The sequence below is a fragment of the Podarcis muralis genome, chromosome 13, assembly GCF_964188315.1.
Source record: "Podarcis muralis chromosome 13, rPodMur119.hap1.1, whole genome shotgun sequence".
Classification (NCBI taxonomy): Eukaryota; Metazoa; Chordata; class Lepidosauria; order Squamata; family Lacertidae; genus Podarcis; species Podarcis muralis.
In genome coordinates, this window is record NC_135667.1 from 24,088,670 (window position 1) to 24,113,000 (window position 24,331).

Below are 24,331 nucleotides of genomic sequence, written 5' to 3' on the forward strand. Positions count from 1 at the left end.
TTGCATATATAATGTAGCACGCGGGTGAAGCTAATACATAATCAGAGACTTCCCATATAACACAACCTTTCTTTTTAATAAGTATACAGAATTCTCTCTGGAATCATTGGTGCCAAGGGTAGTTCATTCTGTATTCATAAAACCAGTGCTTCCCCCCCAAAAAAAATGTTTAGGGGTACTCTCATTTTGACTCAAGAAAATCACCATTTTATACTTCAGATTGGGAAAAATAAATACAGTAAATGGACAAAAGTAGAAATATTCACAAAATGTTTAGGGGTATGCGTACTCCTACGTACCCCCAGAAAAAGCACTTCGTAATACAGTCATTAAACAGACCAGATCACTGTTTCACACATAAACATTATTAGATGAGAATGGGTGGTTGGGAGGGCAGGATAATTTTTTCTACCTATTCTCAGATGATCAAGATTACATTTTTTAAAAACTTAAAAAAACTATTGAAATGCTAGAGCAGTAATAGCATTCAGCAACCAGCAGGTGGCAGCCATCATTTTCAGTGCTAGATTCTCCTTAAATAAAATGGGTGCTGGGGTGAAATGCTATTTTAAGCAACCACATCTCCTTTCTATCTGTCCCAAGGCACAGCATCCTGCACAGGAAGTATTGACACCTCCCAGGATCCCAGGGATTCAGTATTCTCTCAGTGCCTGCAAGGAAGGATCATAAGAAAGGGAGCAGAGGGGGCCTTACTTTGCGGGTGGCCACTGGCTGCTCCGGGTCCATCAAGACCAACTCACCCTGCCTTCAAATTATTTGCCTGACTAGCTGCAGTGGCGGGTATTCAGTAGCAACAGGGTGCTGAGGACATTTCACATCTTCCTTCTATGAAATATACTGACAATTAACATTGCCAGTACAGTGGCACCTCTGGTTATGAACTTAATTCCTTCCGGAGGTCCGTTCTTAACCTGAAACCGTTCTTTACCTGAGGTACCACTTTAGCTAATGGGGCCTCCCGCTGCCGCCACACAATTTCTGTTCTCATCCTGAGGTAAAGTTCTTAACCCGAGGTACTACTTCCAGGTTAGCGGAGTCTGTAACCCGAAGTGTTTGAAACCCAAGGTACCACTGTATGTCTTTTTAAGTTAATTTACTAACTCAGGCTGGTTCTCTGCAACAGCGCCAGGTGGAAAAAGACAGCAGGGAACTTTACTTTTACACACACACACACACACACACACACACTGGGAGAGCAATTGGAAAGCGACCTTCAGCCTCTCTGCTTGGAGCTAGTGTGCTTTCAGGGTATCACGAAGGACATGCTGCATGAGATCTCCAAAGTACAACAGGGGAAATGCAGGCCGAGGTAAAAGTAGAGCAATGTTGAATCTTAAAATAAAGTGAGACACAATCTTTGTATGTTAAGTAGGCTCACTTATGCAAGCACGGGCAATCTGAAGGTGAGGGAATGGACTGAGAAGCATCACTTTTTTAGGAGACTGCTAAAATATAAACAAACCGTGTTTTATATTGAAATGCAGTCAGCTACTGAACAGGCCACAATTGGTAGGGATTTCACAAAATTTTGACACTCGGTGACCTGTTAGCTTAATGAAACAAAATATGGGATTGGTGCTTACTTTATGCCCAAATTGTGAGGCACTCATTTGAAGCAAGTGTTGTATTTTAATTCTGGACCAAGCCAGGGGATGAAAAATAAATAACAAAGAGAGAGATTCCTGGACAATTTGAATCGGTGAGCTCCAAAACTAGCAAAACTCTTTACATATGTCAACTCTACAGGCAACCCTCATAGGGACTGGGAGCAAAGTATTGTGGTCCCGATCTTTAAGAAAGGAGAGAAAATCCAACCTGGCCAATAATCACCCAGTTTATTGGACATTATATCCAAACTCTATGTTTGTTACTTATTGGAAAAGAATTGAGCAGAGCGGATCAATATCATTGGGGATCAACAAGCATGCTTTTGTCAGGGGAAGTCAATCATAGAACAATGCTTTGTCTTAAACTATTTGAGACAGAAATATGCAGGTGCCCTCAAGAAATATCTATATGCTGTCTTTGTCGATCTGACCTCAGTCTTTGATAGAATCAACAGATGTCTAAAATTATGGAGGCTGGGGATGAATAGGTGACCGCTGACCTTAATTAAGATCCTGTACACTAGAAACACAATGCAAGTTAGAGTTGGCAGAGATTACCTGGGGCGGAAGTTTGAAACCAATACAAACACTTCAACAATCCAATGACGTCTTCATTATGTGACCACTGTAGTTTGTGCTGCTTGGTACTGAGGCATCGCCTGGGAACCACAACAAGGTAACGATATGATAGCCATGTTCAAATATATAAAAGGATGTCAAAAGGAAGAGGAGGGAGAAAGGTTGTTTTCTGCTGCTCCAGAGAAGCGGACACGGAGCAATGGATCCAAACTACAAGAAAGAAGATTCCACCTAAACATTAGGAAGAACTTCCTGACAGTAAGAGCTGTTCAACAGTGGAATTTGCTGCCAAGGAGTGTGGTGGAGTCTCCGTCTTTGGAGGTCTTTAAGCAGAGGCTTGACAACCATATGTCAGGAGTGCTCTGATGGCGTTTCCTGCTTGGCAGGGGGTTGAACTCGATGGCCCTTGTGGTCTATTCCAACTCTATGATTCTATTATCCTCTGTGCTTCAGGCTTCCGGTTTGCCTGCTCTTCTCAGCCATTCTGTCCCTCACAACACAAGCAGTGTATTTATTTAAACCAGTTATTCTACTCTTCAGGCAAAAGGGGCTCAAGAAAAAGATGGTCCCTGGTAAAAGATGTGGCACAAAAGGAACAAGGATTTTGAGGGAGGAGGAAAAAAAGTAAACTTGAAGACTAGATCTTAGCTACAAAGGTCTTGTAAGTGTTCCTTCCACCGAGGGGCAAAGCAAGTTCCCTGCAGCTGCTCCTTTTCTGACCAATGGATGTGGCCAGGTTGGTCCCCCCTTGCTGTGTGGTTCTTCCTGGAATGATGGGGTGGCAGCCCCCCAGCGGCACATAGACCCCTGGATAATGGCAGAGGTCAGAGTGTACTGCCCGGTCTCTAGCTCAAACTCTGTTACCTACCTTCACTGTCAAGATCACAGCTCCCATCTCTACAAATTCACTCTCAAGAATCCAACAACTCTTCTTCCTTCTCTCCAGTTTCCTGCCCTCGAGTCCAACTGCCACTCTCCAGTTTTAACTGACAACATTCCAGTCTCCTTGGCAATGGTTGCCTAGAGCAATTCATGGTCTTCTGTTCTCTCCAGGAACATCTGCCCACATGGTCTTAGTCCCCAGTGTGCATAGGATGCCTAGTTTAGCACACAGTCACACAATGCATTTAAAACACATTTAAAGAACATGACTGACTCCAGCTGCATAGCTAAACATTGATTTATTGCTATTTCATTATTATTTACAAAGCAAATCTAAAAGCTGCCAATGGTTTATTTAAATCAGAGGATCCCAAAGTATCCAGGGTGTGTCAGGGTTATAAAAAGTTTGGAGTCTTTAAATAACTCCTAACATTAATCAATGTGTACTTCACAGAATCTTAGTTCTCAGTATCCGAAATGAAGAGCAGTGATTCCCTAGACTGTGGAAGACGTACAACTCATACAGGACACAGAAATGCCTGTAGATTTGATCACATGTGTGTGCACGTGCTTCAGTTTGGGCAGAAGTACATGTGAGATCCATAGGGGAAGAGTATGTTTGCGTGTGTGTGTGTGTGTGTGTGTGTGTGTGAGAGAGAGAGAGAGAGAGAGAGAGAGAGAGAGAGAGGTGGGGAAGGGTACTGACAAATCAATTTCAGAATATGCAGGCCAGAGCTCCAGATCACACCTAATGCTGCTAATTCAATGAGCCCCACTGTGCAGATGCATGAGCCATGTGAACATGGCAGGACTTTTAAGCAGAATCTCCCAGACATCGCTGCTGATGTTGTTTCTGACACCTTCGCTTCTGTGGCATCATGGGAAAGATGCCATTATCATTAAGCGATGGCTGGTTGGTGGATGTATGGATCATGGCATATGGACCTCTGGATATGTGTGATTTACCCTGGTCCTGCAATGGGATTCAGGCATGCAAATAAATTGCTATGTATGGCTCTCCTTGGATTTGCTGAAGTGTGTTTGGGTGGTGGGGGAGAGTAAGGAGCCACATCCAGTACAATGGGGCTGTGCAGTGTTCCTATCCCACAAATGCACAGCTACACAAAATGGTCACCTTTGACAATGCTGAATAACGGTTGAAGAAAACGAATCTAGGTGCTCCTGTCCCCCAACAGACCTCATGTTACTCACTTATTTCATACAGGTAAAAGGTAGGAGACCCCTTTTATGATGCTTTTTATTTGTGGCTATCTCTGTGTAAAAAGACACATCAAGTTTAAATACTAGACTTGACAATTCCCAAAGATTTTGGGCCATTAACAGCAACCTCCATGTTGTTCCCTCTGCTCCTACATACTCATTCAGGCTAACTTCTACCCTGTGGCTGCAATCCTAGACACGTTTACCCAGGACTAAGGCCCATGGACCTCAATGGGATACACTGCCGAGTAGACATGTAGAAGACTACTCTAAGGTTTAGGGACTATTCTTCATCAAAAATATAACAGACAGAATAATCTTTCCACCCAAAATAAAATATATACATACACACAATAACTGCCGTATCAGTTTGAACTAAAAAATACTATATATAACTAATAAAAGAACAAGTAACATTAATGGGAAGAGGTTCACCTGCCCCTCTCGCAAATGCTGCTCTGCATTCGACAATGGCCAAATACATCCCCTTAGGAAACCCCACATGGGAAACATGATGGCAACAGTCATCTACTGACTATTTGCAGCACTTGGAAAAGCAGATCTCCTGCTGCCTTTGGTCCCTCCTTCCTACAGGTCCAGCTATGCAGTGAGAAACCCAGTCTGAAGAGCTTTTGTGGGCAGGCCCTTAATCTCTCTATTCACAGAGATTTTGCTTAAAAAGCAGAGAAGCATAATGACGCAGATCAGCCCTAAGAGGACTTCACCAGAGTCCTCCCTTCTTGAGCTCCATCCTGGGAAATGTTAAGAGCAGTACAGTACATGGAGCAAATTCCCATTCGCCTTAGCTGCATGGCCAGCAATGTCCTCTGAACAAGCCTTGCAAGCAGAGCCAGCGACTTCTTTTGGACAAGAGTCCATCTGACAGGCTGAAAATCGGAAGAAAGCAAGGAACTGGCCTTTGAATTACGTTTCCAGTCACTGCAGAGCGAAGCAATCTTTCCCGAATGCCCTGGTGAGTCTGTCACAGTAGCCAAATCACAGGGGGCAAGGAAAAAGCAGGTTATTTGCACCTTCTATTATGTCCTGAGCTAGGTTGCCCCCAAACAAAGTCAAGCTATGTCCCTGAGAGGGGCCAGGCATGGAAGAGGAATGAGACCTATCAGCAAACCCGGAAGAAACCTCTAGCATTTCCCTTCCTTCGTAAGGTTGAAAGGAGTCAGGAGCTGGGGGAACACGCTGAGCCTGGCTGCTTCTAAGCTCTTGACACATCTTTCTTTTCTTTATCTGGAGCGTCTACCTTCTCTTCAGTCTCGCTTGCTTTCAGTTTGCTCTTTGCCTGCGACTCTGGGGATACCAGAGGCTTGCTTTTCTCGGCCGCTTTCTCCTTTGTGTGGATCCTCTGATGCGTCACCAGAGCGCTCTTCTGCCGGAACCTTCTCCCGCACTCGAGGCAGCGGTATGGCCGCTCCCCGGTGTGGATCCTGCGGTGTATCAGAAGATCCGAGAACCTGGTGAACCGCCTCTCGCACTCGTCGCAGGGGAAGGGCTTCTCTCCCGTGTGGATTTTCTGGTGCCTGGTCAGGTCCGACGGGTAGCTGAACCTTCTCCCACACACGCCGCAGCAAAAGGGCTTCTCTCCGGAATGCGTTCGCTGGTGAGAGATGAGGTTGGAGCGCTGGATGAACCGCTTCCCGCATTCCGCGCAGGAAAACGGCTTCTCTCCCGTGTGGATCCTCTTGTGTATCTTCAGCGTGGAGGAGGAAACAAACCTCTTCCCGCATTCCAGGCAGATGTAGGGCTTCTGGCCCGTGTGGATGCGTTCGTGGACCTTGAGTGCCGACTGGTGGCTGAAGCACTGCTGGCAGTGAGAGCAGCGGTAGGGCTGCTCCCCGGAGTGGACTCTTTGGTGGCTAACCAAAGAGGCCCGCTGGGCAAAGGATGCTCCACACTCGGTGCAGATGTGTGGCTTTTCTCCCGTGTGAATCCTCTGGTGTCGGGTCAGGTGAGATAGCTGGCTGAATCTTGTTCCGCACTCCATGCAGCGAAAGGGCTTTGCACCGGTGTGGATGTTCTCGTGCTTAGCCAGGTCAGATGGACGTGCAAAGCATTTGCCACAGTCGATACAGATGTGGGATTTCTCCTTCCTAGGAACCAGCCCGGAAGTAGAACGTGTTCCCTCTTCCTTGGCCCCTTGATGAAATGGACCACCAGCTCTGTTTGCATTCTTGGCACCTGTAAGATTGGGGAGGGAGGGGAAAGAAATCCTGAAGTCATCTGTGAGTTGCTCAATGCACTAATGTGACTAACATTTATAGATGAAAAACCATGTGTATTACTATGTCATCAGCACAACTCATTCTGCTTCTGGCCAAGGCTGTGTGTATGCTGCAGTTCTGTCTGAGTACAGAAGAAATGCAGAAGAGTGTGGCTGTAGGCATGAACATAATTCAAATTTCCCAACACTCAGCTTTCTTTTGTTCTAAAGCAAGTTTCTATTCCTTATGACTGTGAAAATATGCTTGTAGGTAGATGGACAAAGCACATTTTTACGGCCAATGTATGTTTTAAGCAGCCAGAGAGGTGGCTGAATAAGATGTCCAGTGTCTGCAGAGTAAGGCTTTCACTTCCCTGCACAGTTCATTGCCCCCTCCCTAAACCAGAATAAATTATTGTAATATGTTGTGATAATTTACATAATTTATACATACAGCACCAATACACTATTCATGGTACAAGCTTGCAATTAGCAAGGTACAGATTTTAATTTTTTTAGTGTGCCATACCAACAGCTCAGCTTATAGCACTCTTGCAGAGTAAACAGAATGATAGAACTGGAAGAAACCTCAACAGCCACCCAAACAGCATAGCCCTCCATAAAATCTCTCTCCCCTTCCCTGCAACAGAAACCTAAATAAAACCTGAGGGGGGAAATCAACCTGCAGAACAAATAGGTTCACATGATTTGTGTAAGTAAGCCAGGCTACAAGCTGAAGCAGAAGTCATACCCCAAAAAACCTTAGAGTAAGCCAAGTCCACCCACTGCATATTCTAGAGAAATGTTAGCAGAGACAACCCCATGAACTCCTAACATCAGCTGTAACCGCCTTGGTGCTTACCTTCCACTAAGCAGATGAGTGAGGCTCAAACTGCACATGTTAATTACAGCATCGCCACAGAACAGGAGTGGGAATATGCGGCCCTTCGAATGTCAACCGACTCCAACTCCCATCAGTCCCAGCCAATGACCAGGGAGGACTGACTGCTTACAACAGCTCTGAAGTCTTTAATCTTTTTTGCTTAAACAGCTGATCCTTCAAGAATGTAGCATTCGCCACTAAATTCTAGAATTTCAAACCACTCCTTTGAATACTTTACAACTCATCTAAATTCCTCCCTGAACTATGGCACTCAGATTGGGCATGGAAGTTAAGCTGTAGCCTTAACCTGCGCCGAAGAGCTGTGCTGTGTTCGCAACAGCACAAGAGCGAGACATACCTAATAAGCTGGTCTTCCCATTATCCTGCTGTCGGGCCTCCTTAGCAAGATGCCTCTGTCTGGCATCAGACACAGCCCTCTGGCCTTCAGAGAGATTCGTGGCTGTCTCCCGGAACGAACCAGAGTCCTGAAACAACAAAGAAAGTTGACACTGAAGGCCCTACCTGCCCCCACCAAAAAATATCATGGTTAACAAAATGAAGCAATGTTAAGGCAAAAACCAGAAGATGAAAGCTCTGCAGAGCAGCAGCATACCTGACTTGACCGGCTTGCAATTCAACTCAACCCACCTGTGGTTCATTCTGCAAACTCTCCTGCTGCCTCAGAAGGAATCCTTCGGCCAGGGCCACTGCCTGGGCACAAGTCTCAGGTCCGCGTTCTCGGACCCGGTTCTGGATTTCCTTTGGCAGGACGGTGAGAAACTGCTCCAGGATCAGCAGCTCCAGGATCTGCTCCTTCGTGCGGCTCTCCGGTTCCAGCCAGCAATGGCAGAGTTCCCGTAAGCGACTGCAGGCCTCGCGAGGCCCCTCTGCCTCCTGGTAGCAGAACTGGCGGAAGCGCTGGCGCTGCGTCTCAGCAACACTGGAGCTGCCTCGCAAGGCAGCTGCTTTCACCTTCCCGTGGTCCCCTCTGTCTCTGGCATTCAGGCTGCTCAAGGCCTGCTGGGCTTCAGCGCTGAGAGTCGGCATGAGGCGGCTCATCCCTTCTCTAGACCACTGGCAGGCACCCACCACACGGTCAAAGGTGGCCAAGTCATCCCACGAAGCCAAGTCCGGCAGCTGTGGCGTTCCCCACCCTGAAGAGGGATACTGGACTGTTTTCAAGTACTCTTGCCACTGGGCTTCCAAGCGCTGAGGTATCCCTTCCTGGCGCGGTGCTCCCCATCGGGACAAATCCCGGGGAGTACCAGACTGGACTGGAAAAGCGCCTCTTCCTGATCTCCCAGATCCTTCTCCTGCCTCGGCGCCTGCTCGGGTTTGTTCCTCCATTTCCACAAGGTGTTGCCCACAGTTTAGCTCCTCATAAGTATCTCCACACCTGCCCCCTTGTCTTCCTAGGGTTGGTTCTCTCTCAGTTCAAGTGCTCGAGCCTGGTATCCCCTTCAAAATCCCAAGTTTTTTACCTCAGACCAGGTGAAAGGATAGATCAGCACCTGGGCATACGTAATGCCTCCGGCCACTTAACATCTGCCACTGTGGGGACTCGATAGACACGCTTTCTCATGCAGCCCAGCAGTCATGGCTAACTGAAAGAAACCAGCTGTACCTGCAGCCAACAGGTTTCCCATCCAAGCAGCTTCGTGTTGTTCCTGAGGGAAGACAAAGGAAATTAGCCAAAGCTAGATTTTGGGCATGGAAAAACAAACATACCAGCCCATTGGTAAGCAACTGAATTATAATCAGCCAAGCTTATCAAAACTAAATTGGCTCCAATTACATTAAGAAACATAAAGAATGTCATGAAAACACAACAGTGGTTGCTGGTAATTTCAACTAAAACACTGGAAACAGAGTTTAGATGGGCATATACGGCAGTGTTTTTCAAATGTTTTATCTTGAGGCAACAGACTCCCCATGGATTTGTCTGCCAAGGATTCTGGAGAATGTTACTGGTTGGACTAGTCTGCTTGCCCACAGCTATGGCGAAGCCTATTGTGCTTATTGTTGCTCAGTGTGAATTCACAACCATGTGCAGAACCCTTATTCCCCTGCTCTGTGCTTTCCACAAGGAAAAGCTGCCTTTCAAGAAAGCTTGTCCGCCATCACTGATCTCAGACAGAAACCAGTAAGCTCTCAAGAATCCTGAAGATGCCTTGCAACATTTGAAAACTGCTGAGTTTGCGCGACTTCCAGCCATTCTTCACACCTCTCCTGCCCACAATCCCTCAGAAACCAAATTTACATTAAGTGTTCCCCTTCAGTAACACAATACAGATCTATTTTTGCCAGGGTGGGCGGTGGGGAGAGAGATTTTAAGAGCAAGTCTTTTTGTTGTTGTTGAAATTCCTATAGGGAAAGCTTTCTTTCGTTTATTTTCTTAAAAAACTTTGTTAGCCATATTTGGGCCTTGGAATCAATATCTAAAGTATCTGGAAAGCGCTGCAAAGATTGGCCAACTCTTCTGAAAAAATAGAATCCAAATTGCAAATATAAGATTGCATTTGTGGGAGCCTCCAGAAAAATAATTATGGTATAGCATCTTGCACTACAAAGGTGGGCATGGGAAATATAGAGCGGGGAGGGCCCAGGATATGTCAGGGGTATTTTTCCACTAACGCTTTCTTTGAAACTGCGGCCTCAGAACATGGCTGGCTGCTGCAGGGAGAAGAGAGCCTCTTCGGAAAGAAAACAGAGATGTTGTTGTGCGGGGTCCAGAGAGGGATAAGCCGAGCTCTTAATCGGCTCAGGAGTTAAACACATTCTGCAGAGAATCAGCATCCACAGCGCTTGCTTGCCCTTCCCCCACAGGCCTTGATTCGCTGGGGGTCTCTTAATCCCCCACCCCACCCCTTAAATCCTCAGATGCTAACAGAATGGAAAGGCTAGCTAGAGCTCCTGCTAAAGTCTGCATTTTTCTCCAGGGTCTCTCTTTTTTTCTCATTCTCTCTCTCTCTCTCTCTCTCTCATCTGCTTCCCTTCTCCATCTTGACAAGAAGGTGGAGGTGAAACTGTATTCAAGAACTAAAAGCAAGTGGAGGGGTAGAAAATTGGTGAATAGACACACACAAACACAAGTCCTTTAGGAAAGCTACAGCTTCCTTAATTATGCTGCATAGACAAAATCCACATTGATTAATCCACACCACATCCTGATCCCATGCTCACAATCATTAACTTGGATTACAAAACCTTCATCAACCCACACTGGAGGGATGGCAGCATTCCAGTCCTTTCACCCCTGATTCTACCACACCCTTCCCACAAGGAACTCTGAAGTCCTGGCTCCAAGTATTCCCTAACCCACCCCACCTCACCTCCCAATCCTCTAGTTTTTCTCAGCGTGGGTATAAACCCAGAATCTCAGCCTCAGTGCCTCCACCCCTCTGCCCAGACACTCTGTTGCCACACACACTTAAGTCACACCACTGCATTCTCTTAATTAATATGAACTAAATGCTAAAACTCCTTTGCCCCCATACAAATGTACATGGGGAATCCCCACTTTACACACAAGCCTGAATTGGAAGGGTGGTACAGAAAGCCACTCTTTAAGCACTCCTATTATGGGTAGAATAAGGAGGCTAAAGGATGTTGAGGGGCAAGAAATCTAAAGAGAATAGTCACAGTCCCCACCACACACACAAAAAAGAATCCTAAGGCAGGATGTGAAGGCTCCCCACAAGTCTCTCTTGATCTTTTAAAGCTACAAGCTTTCAAAAGGAGAGGAATAGTGAAAAGTAAAAAATGGGAGACAGAAAGTTAGGGAACAACATTGCTTCTGAGCTCTGGGTTCAGATCCAGCCATGGAACCCCTATGTGCCCTAGCAATTCACAGGCTTGCCTCTTCAGCACTTTCTCTCCTCTTTGGAGAAAACTGAGCACTGTTTCTTCACTTAGCTGAGGATAACGGATGTAGGAGGGGACTCAGAGATGTAGGGGGGGGGCAGGAGAATCTGGGTTCAAATCCCTGCTTAGCCAGGAAACTCACAGGGTAGCCTTGGGCCAGCCACTACGTCTTAAACCTACCTCATGGGAATTCCTAAGGCTGCCTCTCCTGTCCTGAGTGCCTTGGAGGGAGGGCTTGGCACAAAGTCATTACCTCGGATAAAATAACGGTTTCTGTGCCATCGTTTCGTCCACTATACTTTGCACAGAAATCGTTGCAAATTTGGACTGCGGCTCTCCAGCCGGTCGGATCTCACTCGGAACCAACCCTACAAAGGCCTTTTGGGAACAGGCGCACACCCTTGCAAAAAGCTCCCTTCCCCCTCTCCCGTTTTGCTTTCCCACCTGCCTTGCAGGCTCCTCCAGATGTTTCTCCCTTTCCTCCTCGGCAGCTGGATCTGCCTGCGCCCTGCTCGGACGGCTCCAGGCTCCTCGCCCCAGCCAGCGCTCTCGCTCAGCGCTTCTCCTCCGCCCAGCCCCACGGCACAAAGCCCCGCTGCGGAAGATCTGCAGCCCTGCAGAGGCAAATCCCCCCCTTATTAAAATTCAAATCCCAAGTTTTTGATCCTGGGAAGGGGAGGAGCAGGAAGGTGCCCTCGGCTAATGCATCCCCCCATCTACTCCGGCCGGGTTTCCTGAGCCTCTCTAGGGCGGAGAGCGCACGCTCGGCTTAACCCTTGGCGTTGCGCAGACCTCGGCTGGCTCCGCAGCAGGAGAGAGGAGACTAGAGGAGAGGAGACTAATAATTTTTTAAAAAAACGGAAGTCGTTTCCTTGCCAGGTGCGAGAATAGCTCAGTTGGATAGAGCTTGGTGCTGATAGCGCCAAGGTTGCAGCTGCATATTCCTGCATTGCATTAAACTCTGCATTGCATTGGACAGGGGTCCAAACTCTTACAGATCTAGGAAACAGCCTCCCGCGTCAAGACTCCGCAGGGACGCGAAATTCGTGCCAGAGGCTGTTCTCACGTGAGCGACAAGCCATCAAGTGATGTGAAGCGAAAGCGTGCAAAGGGGAGCAGGTTGTTAGATGGCAACTTCTATCATCGCTTACCGTTGGCCACGCTGGCTGGGAGCTGGGTGTCTCAACGGGACCTTGGAATAAGGTTCCCTGCCCTAAGGAAAAGATGCAAGATTGAAAAGAAGAATACCAGACATTCAACAGGAGCAACCTTTGCCCAAAGGCTCAGTATTGGAAAAGTTGGCTGCCTACCCATCATGTAGCAGTAGACATAGCAGCAGAACATCAGTGGGGTGTGTGTGTGCAAACTTTGCTTTCATATGACAGGCAACTTCAACGTGTGCAGCTGCACACTAGCTATGTTCAGGTTGCAATCCTAAACATATACATTAGACTGGAACATAAGTCGCATTGAACTTGGAGTTTACTTCTTGGGCTTCCACTGCCAGACACAAAAGGAAAACACCAACATCCTTGCAAACCTCCCAAATGAATCTTAATGAAATACTGGTCTTGAAATAGAATATTTCTCTCCCCACACCCCACTCCCTTTGTTTCTTTTTTAGGTCAGGTATTGGAGGGGAAATATTGAGTTGGGAGTGAAAGGGAAAGAGAGATCTTTGAAAATGACAGCAGGAGGAGGAACTAGTTTCCGTGTGGTTAATCATTATTTGTGACAGTTCAATAAGATAAAATAAAAAGTTATTAAAACCAATAAACTGGCCTTTTTAAAAAGTCTGTTACTCCTAATATTTAACACTCTCATTTTTACCAAGTGGGATTCAAATTAAGTGAGTTGTACTTGATAACGTTTCACATTGATTTCAGTAGGACCGAAGTGCAACTAACCTGGCTTGGATCCAGACTGTTGAGTTGGTGTTGACAAGATAAGAGCGCTGGTGGATCACAGCTAAGGTTGCTCTAGTCTAGCATCCTGTCTCCCAAATGGTCCAGCCAGATGCATTTAGAAATATCCAATGCCCTGTGCCCCCCCCCCAGCAGTTGACCGTTGAGAGACCAACTGCCTATGAGAGATTCCACTCAACTATCATGCCTAACAGTCACTAACTGGCAAATCCTCTGTAGATTTGTCCAAACCTTTTATAAATGTGTCTATACTTGTGGCTACATTTTGTGTAATAGTGAGGAAGTACTTTTGCGTGAACCCCATGTTCTGATATTATCAGAGGGGGAGAAAACAGTCTTTCAATCCATTTTCTTATTTCACCATGTAGAATTTCAGAAACCTCTATTATGCCTCCGCATCACCCCTTTTATTTTTATTTTTATTTTAAAAGTGAATTTTCATTGGTTTCCAGCTAAAGGAGAAAAAAACCCTTCAAGCTTTAACCTCCTCTTCTTGGGAGGATATTCCCACCCTGCAATCATTTAAGTTGCCCTTTACTACATTATCCCCCCTCCCTTTTGCCAGCTCTACAATATCCTGTTTTTAGGTTGGATTACTAGAACCGTATGTAATATTCCAAACATGACCACATCCTGCGAGGTAGCTCACTATTCAGCACAACCTTGGAAGGTAGGCAGCCTGTTATTTGATTCCATTTTACAGATCGAAGATAGAATCTGAGAGTGGACTTGCACAGAGGCCAGGCAGGGGTTTATTCGCGTAGTCAAAGCCATTAAGGCAATGGGGGGGGGGGGAAGCCTGTGCAATTTTACTTAGGAGTAAGCCCCACTGAAGTCAGGGTGAATATATACTCGTAGGATTGCATTGTGGTATTCTCGAGGTCGGTTTATGGAGCCTGCATCATCAATTAGACACTGCTTTGAGCACTAAGAGAAAAGAGACAATGTTGACAAAAGGGATTGCGATCTGGTCTAAAATGGGCACATCCACTGCCTTCTTAAGTTGGTGTCTCTGAGCCTGCAGCAAGGCGTTTCTCCTAGACCGGATTATGAAGGGTTAAATAGGTTGCTCTTTCTGGGTCCTAGAGCCCCTCCATATCTTTAGAGACAGGGGGAAGGAATAAGGTACGGAGCTTCCTCTCTCTCACAGTCAGCTCTTGGGTTTTTTTTTCCTCTTCTTCCCAGCAGCAGCAAAAGCAGCAGATCGAGATAGTAGAAGCCCCCAAGCTGGGCAAAGCAGCAGAGGTGAGTCGATGGGAATTCTGCTCGCGGAGAATTGCAGTTTGCGAGATGTCTGGAAGTTGCGGGCGTCTGCTTCATTTGACTGACAGGGAAGATGTGGCTTCTGCTATAAGGCAGGGTTATTCTTTCAGTGGAGCGATGACCATCAGCTCAAAACATGGGATGCAAATCCACGAGGGACTAGCTGGTACTGATAATCCTTCAACAAACCTTGCTGGAGCTATTTTATGAAGTGCTTTGCAGTCTTTAGCTTGTTCTCTGTCACAACAGCCTTGTGAGATAGAGTAAACTTGTTCCCATTTTGCAGATGAGGATAACCAAGGATGTGTTTAGTCCCTGCAATGCCCAACAGTACTCTCTAATGCATAAAACAGCCTTCCCTAATCAGAATACAGTAGTGCAAACAGAGATTTTGTTATCAAGTACTGTAGAAGATGTTCACCTGTGGGTTGTAAGTCATTAAATAATCATAAAAATTATTATTATTAATTTATTTATTCCCCAGCCACTCTGGGAGGCTCCCAACAGATTAAAAATAGAATAAAACATCATATGCATGACTACTGAGAAGCAAGCCTCATTGAGTTCAGTGAGACTTATCCCAGGTTAGTGTTTATAGGAGATGCTCATGCATGTGTGTTAGCCCACCTTGAGACTGAGAGATGGTTTGTACTTGATTGTCTGCACAAACAATTGCATGTGTGAATGGCCCACTTGCAGTGAGTAGTGGAAGAACAGAACACTTTGCTGAGTTACAAGCAGGTTGTCACTGGTTGTCTTTGTAGCTGTGTGTTCTGCTGCCCCATTGCTCAAGTGAAGATTAGGGTACCAGATGCAGATCCAGCTTCCTGAAGATCAGCTGTGAAGATACGTAGATCTGAAAGTATGTGAACAACGGCAGAAGATGCACAGAAGTCAGAATGAAAGGTGAGCAAGATTAAGGCCTGAGTGCCTTAAATAGCTCTTTGCCCATCTGCTCACACCAGAATAGCACAAAATAAATAACCAAAAATAAAATTGCACCTATTTCAGAAACTGGTTCCAGAAACCTGCATTTCTTTATGAATCCTGCTTATTTCAAATCACTGTTTGAAATGTAGGCTCTCTCAGTAATCTATGTCTTCTCTCTAAGATTATACCGACCATTCTGATTTCTCCCTCGACCATCTCCCCAGGTTCTTGCAGTGTTTAATCCCTCCTATTTCTAGTCCCTGTGTGATATTTTTGCCCCTTCCAGACACAACTGCCTTCCATTTACCTCAGAGCAACGGCACTGATTTTTCAAGATTCCATTCCTAGCCCTTATTCTGTGACATCACAGCAGCTCAGCCAATGGCTAGGAGTGAGGCATGAAGTCAATGGATAGCTATGAGCTCACTATGTGTATAAAAGTATGGGTTCTCTCTCCCTCTCTTCACAGGTTCTCAGTGCCTTAGATGGGAATTTTGCTGTGCTCTTGATGGTAGTAGCACTGTTGATGACAAGCCCTGTTCTGTTCAGCACAGTCCTGCCAATTTTGGCATGGGAGTTGAGGAGCTGAGAGCAGCGTCAAGGCCAATGCCAAGGAGACAAAATGGCTGCAGTTGAAGGGAAGCAATAACACTACAGCTCTAACTGCCTTTGAGAGCAACCAGAGGGAAGAATGGAGGAGCCAAACCCAGGACACCCTGAACTGGGGGGAGGGGTAGGCAAGTCTCCTCGGGCTGTCCAGGCTGGGGCAATCAGTGAATTTCTGAGGTGGGCCACACCGCACCATGGTAGGGTTGAGAGACAGGAGGGAATGCGCCCTCATGGAGAAGCCCAGTGGCAAGAAATCCTCAAAACAGTACAGTCCTCTCACTCAGGTTGGGCAACTTCCCAGCTGCCAGAGTTGCCGCCTTGGGATGACCTGTCTACATTTGAGCGGGTGGTCGATGTTTGCCAGTGGCCACGAGGAGAGGGCATGGCCAAACTCGTGCCGAATCTCACCGGGGAAACACAGCAGGCCTTCAATAGCCTAGAAACAAGAGAAAGAGGAGACTATGGGAAGGTGAAAGTTGCCATCCTGCGAGAGGACTTTGCGAACGTGGAGGCCCAGCGCCAGCACTTCCGCCAGTTCCGCTACCAGGAGACCGAGGGGCCCCGGGAAGCCTGCAGCTGGTTGCGGGAGCTGTGCCATTGCTGGCTGGAGCCAGAGAGCCGGACGAAGGAGCAGATCCTGGAGCTGCTGATCCTGGAGCAGTTCTTGACGATTCTGCCGAAGGAAATCCAGATTCGAGTCCGAGAGCGCGGACCGGAGACCTGCGCCCAGGCGGTGGCCCTGGCAGAGGGTTTCCTTCTGAGGCAGCAGGAGGGGGGGAAGCGGGGACAACAGGTGAGGTCATTTATTCATGGTGGTCTTAAAGGGATGGGGGTTGGAGGACCGAATTGGAATTCTTCGGGTTGTTGAGTTTTAAGGAAGCACTGCTTCCTCAAAACTTTGACATGTGTCAATCATGCGACTGGTGTCATAGGATTGGCAGGTGGGTGGTTTCATCTCCTGTCAAAGTTGGCCTGCAGCAGTAGGGGAGATAGTGAGGGCACTGTGACCTATGGCTTGAGAGTTATGACCTCTCACCTGGAAGGCCTGTCCCCTAACTTGACTTGGCTTGCTGTCACTACCTTGCCGCAGCGTTCAAATTTAGCCACTTGTGACCAAGTGAAGGTGCCTGGGCACCAGGATGGCACCTCCACCGTCTAAAGGTGTTTCCCTGCGGATCCTTGGATCTTGACTGTTTACACACACTAGCAACATATCCTGTAGAATTCTATCTGTTACATTTTATCTGCACAGCCAGAATGAATTTCAGAAACCAAAAAGTCAGATTGAAAAATACAACTTTCGAGCCATCTGGCCCAAGAATGGCAACCAGGCATTCTGATTTTGCATTCTATTTTGTAACCCTGGCTTAAGGAGCCATTTGGTGCCTGAGTTCCTAACGCTGCCTTGCAGTGAGTAAAATGCACCCTGTACATACTCGGAGGCATATTATAAGGCTGAGCCCTAATGCTGACAACAGATGGCTGATCTAATCACAGAATATACTTTGGATAGAGGGGTCATTTTCCTGCTGCAGCAGCTGAGAGAAATGCTGCTTCCTTGTTTTTACGGCCAAAGTTTTCAAACTGTGGTCTGCATTCAAGTAGTCTGCAGAAAGTCTGTGGAACAGAGAACAGTATATGTACTTAGCTCTGCACTTGACTAATGTTTTTTCTAATGATGGCGATTAAGACCATTTTCACCTGGACTGGATCATCAAACAGCCTAATTAAACCCTAATTTAGGGCCCATGATTTTCATAGTTCAGTCTGGTGCAGTCTATAATTCCTCCCCCCAACAATTTACCAGTTTAAAAGGGCTCTTCTCTGTTGCCAGGCCACCATCAAATCCAAACATAGAAGCGGGATAAATACTGGAGCTAGCCTGAGGCTTAAAGCAGACCAAACTTTACACCTAATATCACAGAATTTGTTCACACAAAAAAGCAAGTCTGTGGTTATTGTCATATATATGATATGTGTGGGGTTTGATTTGTAGGACAAAGGTTTCTTAAGTGGTCCATCAAGACACTCTGCCATTTTTGAGTGGCGGGGGTGAGGAGAAGAAGATACTTGAGAACTTCTGTCTTATGGAACAATCCTGAAGCTGTAGAGAAGAGAACTTTGCAGTTTCTTAGCAACAGTCTACAACAGTTAGGGAAGTGCATCCATAGTTGCCATGCAACCACTCACCTGCTATCTCCCAAGCCTTCAAAAGTCTTTTGTTCTGGTCTGTTGTGAGAAGGCAGCAGCAAAGAGATCCAGCAGGGGTCTCTGCAGAACTTCATGAATAAGTTTATGAAGTTGGCCAAGAGAGGGAAAGCTGTGGCTCTGAAGATGTTGTTGGACTCCAATTCTCATCAGCTGCAGCCAGCAAGGGTCAAGGGTCAAGGATGCTGGGAGTTGCTCCCCACTTCTGATCTGGACAGTGGCCAGGACAAGGCAGAAAAGTGATTTCTGCCTGGCTGGCTTGGAATGAGCTTCAAATGGTTGTGTCAGGCTTCACTTTTGAGTGGTTGTGAGTTTATTGCTTCTCACAATGGAAAAACGCTCAACACCACCATCCCATTATTTGTTTCTCTCTTGATACCACAGAGGATATCAGCCCGTGTAGGCCCAATATTCCTTCTTCACTTGCAGTGTGATTGTTGCTGTTGTTACAGGTATCGGGAACAGCCCAAGAAGGGCCTGCAAATTGCTCTGAAGCTCATCGGCCTCTGGTCAACACCAGGCAAAGGCAAACCTATAAGGAAGTCAGGCAGCAGGACAATGGGAATGCCAGCTCCCCCGGTAAGGAACCACACCATTCCCTACATTATTTCCCCTCCAGTCTTCATTTCGTTAAGGGTGTGTTGGTCTGAATGTGGCCCATAATCATTAACTGCTATCAAGGTGATGGAAAGAGTGGTGACAGTTCATCTGCAGATGCTCTTGCAGGAAACTGATTATGTTTGACCCATTCTGTGGTGGGAGCTACCACAGAAAAGGCCCATTCTCATCTTGCCACCCTACAGACCTCTCATGAAGGAGGCGTACGAAAAACTGCCTCAGATGATGATCGCAGGGTCTGGGTTGGTTCTTACCTACCCAACACACCAGAGTATGCATCTGGATTGGCATGGAGGTGGGGGAAGCTCAGTGGGTCTTTGTGGGAAAAAATCCTGCATTTAAGGGCAAACCACTTGCTTAACATAATACAGTTGGACCCATATGTGGTGAACTGATGCTTGTAGCTAAAATGTGAGCTGGGAAGTCTCTAACTGAAATCACTCTGTGCAAGTTGTGTTGTGGTCTGTCAATCTAAACTTGATTTAAGTCTAGTTATGTGCAGGAATTTCTGAATGTTAGATTTTGTGGGTGTTGGATAATTTGTCAACATTTTGCATTGTAGCATCTTGAGTACAGTGCAGAATTCTTTGGAGTACATAATTTTTTGTTAGGGTTCAACACAGAGTGTGTATGTGTGTTTGTGTCTACCTAGTCACAGCATTGTATCTGGCTCTTCTTTCCCACTCGACAGGTGCCAAGTTTTTGGGAAGAGCTGGACAGTATTTCCAGTGTCCGGACTGTGGGAAAAGGTTTAGGGGAGAGGAGGAACTCCGAGCTCATGGCGGTATCCACAGGAAGGACCGACCTCATGCCTGTGCTCAGTGTGGGAAAAGATTTACCCGCCCGTCGGGCCTAGCCAAACATTTGAAAACTCATTCAGGGGAGAAACCTTACCACTGTGCCCAGTGCCCAAAAAGCTTCATTCAGATGTCACACCTCACCAGACACCAGAGAATCCATACTGGGGAGAAACCCCACCCTTGTGCCGCATGTGGGAAGCGCTTCAACTGCCCGTCGGACTTGGCCAAGCACCAGCACATCCACACGGGTGAGAAACCCTTCCGTTGTGCCGAGTGCGGGGCAAGGTTTAACCAGTTCTCGCATCTCACAAGACACCAGAGAATTCACACAGGAGAGAAGCCCCACGCCTGTACAGAGTGTGGCGAAACCTTTAGCCAGCGAGCGCATCTCATCAGCCACCAGAGAATCCACACAGGAGAGAGGCCCTACCGCTGCACCTATTGCCAAAAATGTTTTAGCCACCTCTCGGCTCTTACAGTACACAAGAGAATCCACATGGGACAAAGACCTTACGGCTGCCCTGAATGTGGGAAAAGATTCATCGCCTCATCTGCTCTAACCAGGCACCAGAGGACCCACTCAGAAGAAAGGCCCCACACCTGTGATGAGTGTGGCAGGAGGTTCAACCAGCTCTCTCATCTCCACAGGCACCGACGGACCCATTCAGGTGAGAGGCCCCACAGCTGTGAGGAGTGCGGGAAAAGATTCAACCAGCTCTCATCTCTCACCAGACACCAGAAAATCCACACAGGGGAGAAGCCTTATCCCTGTGACGAGTGCGAGAGGAGGTTCGTTCGGCTGGCCGACCTCATCATTCACCAGAGAATCCATACGGGAGAGAAGCCGTACCGTTGCACCGAATGTGGGAGGAGGTTCCGGCAGAGACAAACGCTCGTCAAGCACCAGAGACTTCATCCAATAGTGAATTCATAATCTGTTAACATGAAGCAAAGCAAAGCCTTTCCTGCTTTTGGGTTTATATCCAAGCAATTGACAGTATAAAACTGGGTTTTTTTTAAAAAAAAAGAAAGATGAGGGAAGACATTTAATTCCAGCATCCCAGTTTCCCCTGTTACTTTATCTACTGCCTCTCTCTGTTCCTCCCAAGGAAACGGATGCAATAGTTTATAAAGCCTTGTTAAAAGAGGATCTTCCAGTAGAATTGTGTCCCCCATACACAAAATAAATTAAAATTAAAAAGACAGGCATGCATGAAGACACACATGCATGCTGGAAATGGAAGCTGTTGGATTCGGAAGCTACCTTCTGCAGTGTTCCAGTGTCATGCAGACATTTGGATGAAATCAACAATATGTTATAGGCATGATGAAGATACTTTAGTGTTGGGGAGAATGGGATTCTCCTTAAAGAATTGGAAATATAGAGATCAAAGGGGTTGAATGATCTGACTCAACTCTTTCAGCATAGATTTTCTGGTACTAAGATGAGCATCTTCTTTTGTTAGCACCATTTTGTCCCTCAACCATCCCCCCCTCGCCTTCTTAATACTATGAGGAATGCCACACCATCTCAATTGCTGCTCAGTTGTTGATTTCAGGCAAATCTTTTCCTCCAGCTTAGATGGAACTTCTGATTTTATTTATGTATTTCTTTGAATGTAACAAAGGGCCTTACAATCTAAATCAACAACCCTCGGTGGGTCATTATCATTCCCACTTTTCCAGATGAAGGGGCTGAAATAGACAAAGCCTCATGCCCAAGACCATAGAGGGAATCCATGGTGGATCTAGAATTTGAATCGGGACACTCCAAAAGGTGGCTGGCTCTCTGCATATATTACATTGTACCAGCTCACATTCCCTCCCTCCCTATTTTCTCATCGCACCCTTAGCAGAAGTGAACAAGAGAAGAAAACAGAGATATGGCACCTTCACAGAACTGTGATCTTTACTTGTTCTCGAGTAAATTGTTGTGGTTCCTGTTTTCCAGATAAGAAACTCTTCCTGAGACAGAATGGTTTGTCCAAGGTCTCCCATTGAGGCATGGCAGAGTCAGAGCTCGAGAACAGGTTATGCTTGCTTTCTCGATCCATCTTCATAGGTTTTAGCTTGGAGAGGTCAGAATAGAATTAAGGTCTTCTCCAAGGTGTCAGTATTTTGCAGGAGGGGTTCAAGTGTGTATTAAATATTTACTTCTTTGTGCATCCCCTGCCAAAAAAACCCAAAACCCCAACAGACTGTTTGCATTTAGAAAGGTGATGGGGAAATGCACTGAAAATAGTAGTATGAACGAATGATGAATGGGAAGGTGTATACCTGCTGTGAAAGCAAATCAGGATGAATTCAGGATGAATGCTCATTGTTGTATAAACACCCTGCAAACCAATCAAAATGAATGCTGAATAAGGATTGGGCATAGTCTAACCTCCCTCTAAGCCTTGTGGAAGCAAATCATGATGAATACTCAATAAACACGTCATCTGGAGGAGCCCCAGATTTATTTATTTCGTGTGTGTGCCATTACTGCAGCACCTGCATTGTGTCTTTTCTGCAGTCTTTCTCAATGAGAGCCTTTCCTCTTAAAGACAGATACTTGGAACTCTCTTGTGCTGTCAAAAACCAAGTTTGGAGGGGGAATCACAACCGACAGGCCTTTTTCTCTTCTCAAGCACCATGTTATTTTCAAGAGAGCACCCTGGTCTGAAGAATGAACAACTCTGCCACTTGCTGAACTTGACCGTGTAAGCCAGGGGTAGCCAATGTTGTGCCCCCCAGATGCTGGACACCAACTCATCCCTGGCCATGTTGGCTGGGGCTGATAGGAGCTGGAAGGCACCATGTTGGTTATCCCTGATCTAAGTACTCTTGTTGGGTTTTGTCATTGACTGCAATGCTTGAGGAACGTTCTAAATCTGGAGGTTGAATAGGAGCCTTCAGGTGTACCAAACACATGTTCTGTCACTATTCTTCCTTGTTCTCTCTCAGCCTCCATCCTGTCCTCATATTTATCTCCAAGACTAGAAGGGAACCTGTTTTGTGATGGTGGAGAGGGAAGCACTGTTGAAAGGAAAGCCATGGATCTCATCCATGCTTTTTGTTGACCATCTTAGTCCTCAGATAAGGATATGCTTGGAAAATCCAGTCCGCTGGTAGCGTTCCATGTTGTGGAATTTGGCCATTTGGTTGAGATAGGAAGTGGAGACTGAAGAAAGCATTGCTACAAGCTTTCTCTTAGGAGGCTAGGAGCCATGATGAGAAACCTGCCCCCCCCCCCACTTTCTAGCCTTGTGGCTTCCCATTGATTCCATGGAGACTGGTGCAATGACTGCAAAAGGCAATGCAAATATAGGTTGTGCCAACCAGATCATCATTTCATAGATGCTGGAAGGGATGGTCCTGCTGCCCCCCCCCCCCCCCCGTACTGCCTTGATCTCATATTGCAACTCCGGCATTCCATTTTTGCAAATTCCTTTTACACGCAAGCTCCAATGGAGCATTGTGAAGATCAGAAATGATCCACAATGCAAAATCCTATAAGGACAAAATATGTTTAGATTGGAGTGGGGGGGGGGGGGTCAAGTGTTTCAGAGAAAGGCTATTCAAGGCAGACCATGATAGGCATCCTTTGCTTGCCCTCAGCATCTGCTCTGATCCAGCTTCCAGGCCAGAGGATGGGGTTTCTATTCCTGTTAAAAATTATTAGTGGAAGTAGGGGCTGGTTCTGGGAATGTGTACCCTCTTTCAGATGAGCTGATGCCTTGGTCCGAAACAGTTCTCATGCAAGTCCAAGGAAGTGGCTACCCACCTGTGTGCAAAGTTATCTATAAAAATGCTTTGGAAGCAGCTGGGAAAGGAAGAGGGGAATATCACTTTACTGTTCTAGGGTTTGATTTGAGGGAAAGATGCAGGCCAAGCTGAAATACAGAATGGGGTAGGGTTGAATTGCCTAGCAATTATGTGAAAGCTAAACAATACATCAGGGGAAATACTGGGAACAGTTAAGTATCTTTGTTAGGGGTAACACACAAAAATAGCTTGCTGCATTTCTGTGCTATGATTTTATTAAAGTACAATTTGCCTGATGATGAGGATTCCTTTTGTGGTGGCTCTCTTCATCCCTATTTACACACATGTGCAAAGAAAAGCAAAACTTCACACCCAACTACCCATAAAGGAAGCATTTCTTGTGTTTCTCTCTGTGTGTGTTTCCACCTCACAGCACCAAGACAGGAATGCCAACTCTGAAGGTATTGCCCACATACTCAATTGTTCTTATTGGCAACGTGCAAGTGCCTGCACTTGTCACAAAGAAAGTGATGTGGCAAAGAATTTAACTATCTCTAAAAGTGGACTAGATATGATTTCAGTACTTACCGACCAGTTTTTGCCAAATTCTGCTTCCATTGACAGGCTGCCCCTATAACACCATTTTGTGTCCATTAATTTTCAGCCACCTCAGGTGGCAGGGGGCTAGGGAGGTAGAAAGTTTGAGAATCCTTATGAGAGCACACCCTGCTTCAATATAAGTTACACCGTGGTAGACACTAACTTTCTACCTTGGCTCTGAAGGAGTGACACCTGTTTTCTGCCCTGCTCATGCCAGTTCTTCTTTGCTATCAATTCTGGTAGATAGGGATGACAACAGTGTTACATAGAAATGTGTCACTTGCCACAATGAATATGCAAAGTCCATTTTATAGCTCTAAAATGTGGCTTGTCATTGAAATGAGTTGGGAGGGTACATA

At 46.4% G+C, this 24,331-nt stretch overlaps 2 protein-coding genes across 5 annotated transcripts; one reads left to right on the forward strand and one right to left on the reverse strand.

Moving 5' to 3' along the window:
* Positions 1-3,371: 3,371 nt before the first annotated feature.
* Positions 3,372-12,199, reverse strand: LOC114581730 (uncharacterized). The gene is made up of 4 exons (XM_028702227.2): positions 11,717-12,199; positions 8,057-9,075; positions 7,767-7,893; positions 3,372-6,503 (listed from the first exon to the last, which is right to left on the reverse strand). The coding sequence occupies exons 2-4, from the start codon at positions 8,753-8,755 to the stop codon at positions 5,524-5,526; spliced, it is 1,806 nt and encodes a 601-aa protein (XP_028558060.2). The 5' UTR covers positions 8,756-9,075; positions 11,717-12,199; the 3' UTR covers positions 3,372-5,523.
* A 1,880-nt stretch (positions 12,200-14,079) lies between these two features.
* LOC114581731 (uncharacterized) lies at positions 14,080-23,669 on the forward strand. Of its 4 annotated transcripts, XM_028702230.2 has the most exons (6): positions 14,080-14,442; positions 14,945-15,044; positions 15,225-15,366; positions 15,860-16,792; positions 18,660-18,786; positions 19,517-23,669. In XM_028702230.2, exons 4-6 carry the CDS (start codon positions 16,082-16,084, stop codon positions 20,557-20,559), a joined length of 1,881 nt encoding a protein of 626 aa, XP_028558063.2. In that variant the 5' UTR covers positions 14,080-14,442; positions 14,945-15,044; positions 15,225-15,366; positions 15,860-16,081; the 3' UTR covers positions 20,560-23,669. The 4 variants fall into 4 exon arrangements, with proteins under 4 accessions (XP_028558063.2, XP_028558065.2, XP_028558062.2 ...); XM_028702232.2 differs by lacking the exon at positions 15,225-15,366; XM_028702229.2 differs by lacking the exon at positions 14,945-15,044.
* Positions 23,670-24,331: the final 662 nt, after the last annotated feature.

Bases quoted from the DNA above. Each gene is read 5' to 3' on its own strand.
- LOC114581730 (XM_028702227.2), bottom strand. From the start codon at position 8,755: ATGGAGGAACAAACCCGAGCAGGCGCCGAGGCAGGAGAAGGATCTGGG. The intron at 7,894-8,056 runs GTGGGTTGAGTT...TTGTTGTTTCAG, and splicing joins GTTTGCAGAATGAACCACAG to GACTCTGGTTCGTTCCGGGA. The intron at 6,504-7,766 runs GTATGTCTCGCT...CCAATCTTACAG, and splicing joins TGGGAAGACCAGCTTATTAG to GTGCCAAGAATGCAAACAGA.
- LOC114581731 (XM_028702230.2), top strand. From the start codon at position 16,082: ATGGAGGAGCCAAACCCAGGACACCCTGAACTGGGGGGAGGGGTAGGC. The intron at 16,793-18,659 runs GTGAGGTCATTT...CTGTTGTTACAG, and splicing joins GGGGGAAGCGGGGACAACAG to GTATCGGGAACAGCCCAAGA. The intron at 18,787-19,516 runs GTAAGGAACCAC...CCCACTCGACAG, and splicing joins TGGGAATGCCAGCTCCCCCG to GTGCCAAGTTTTTGGGAAGA.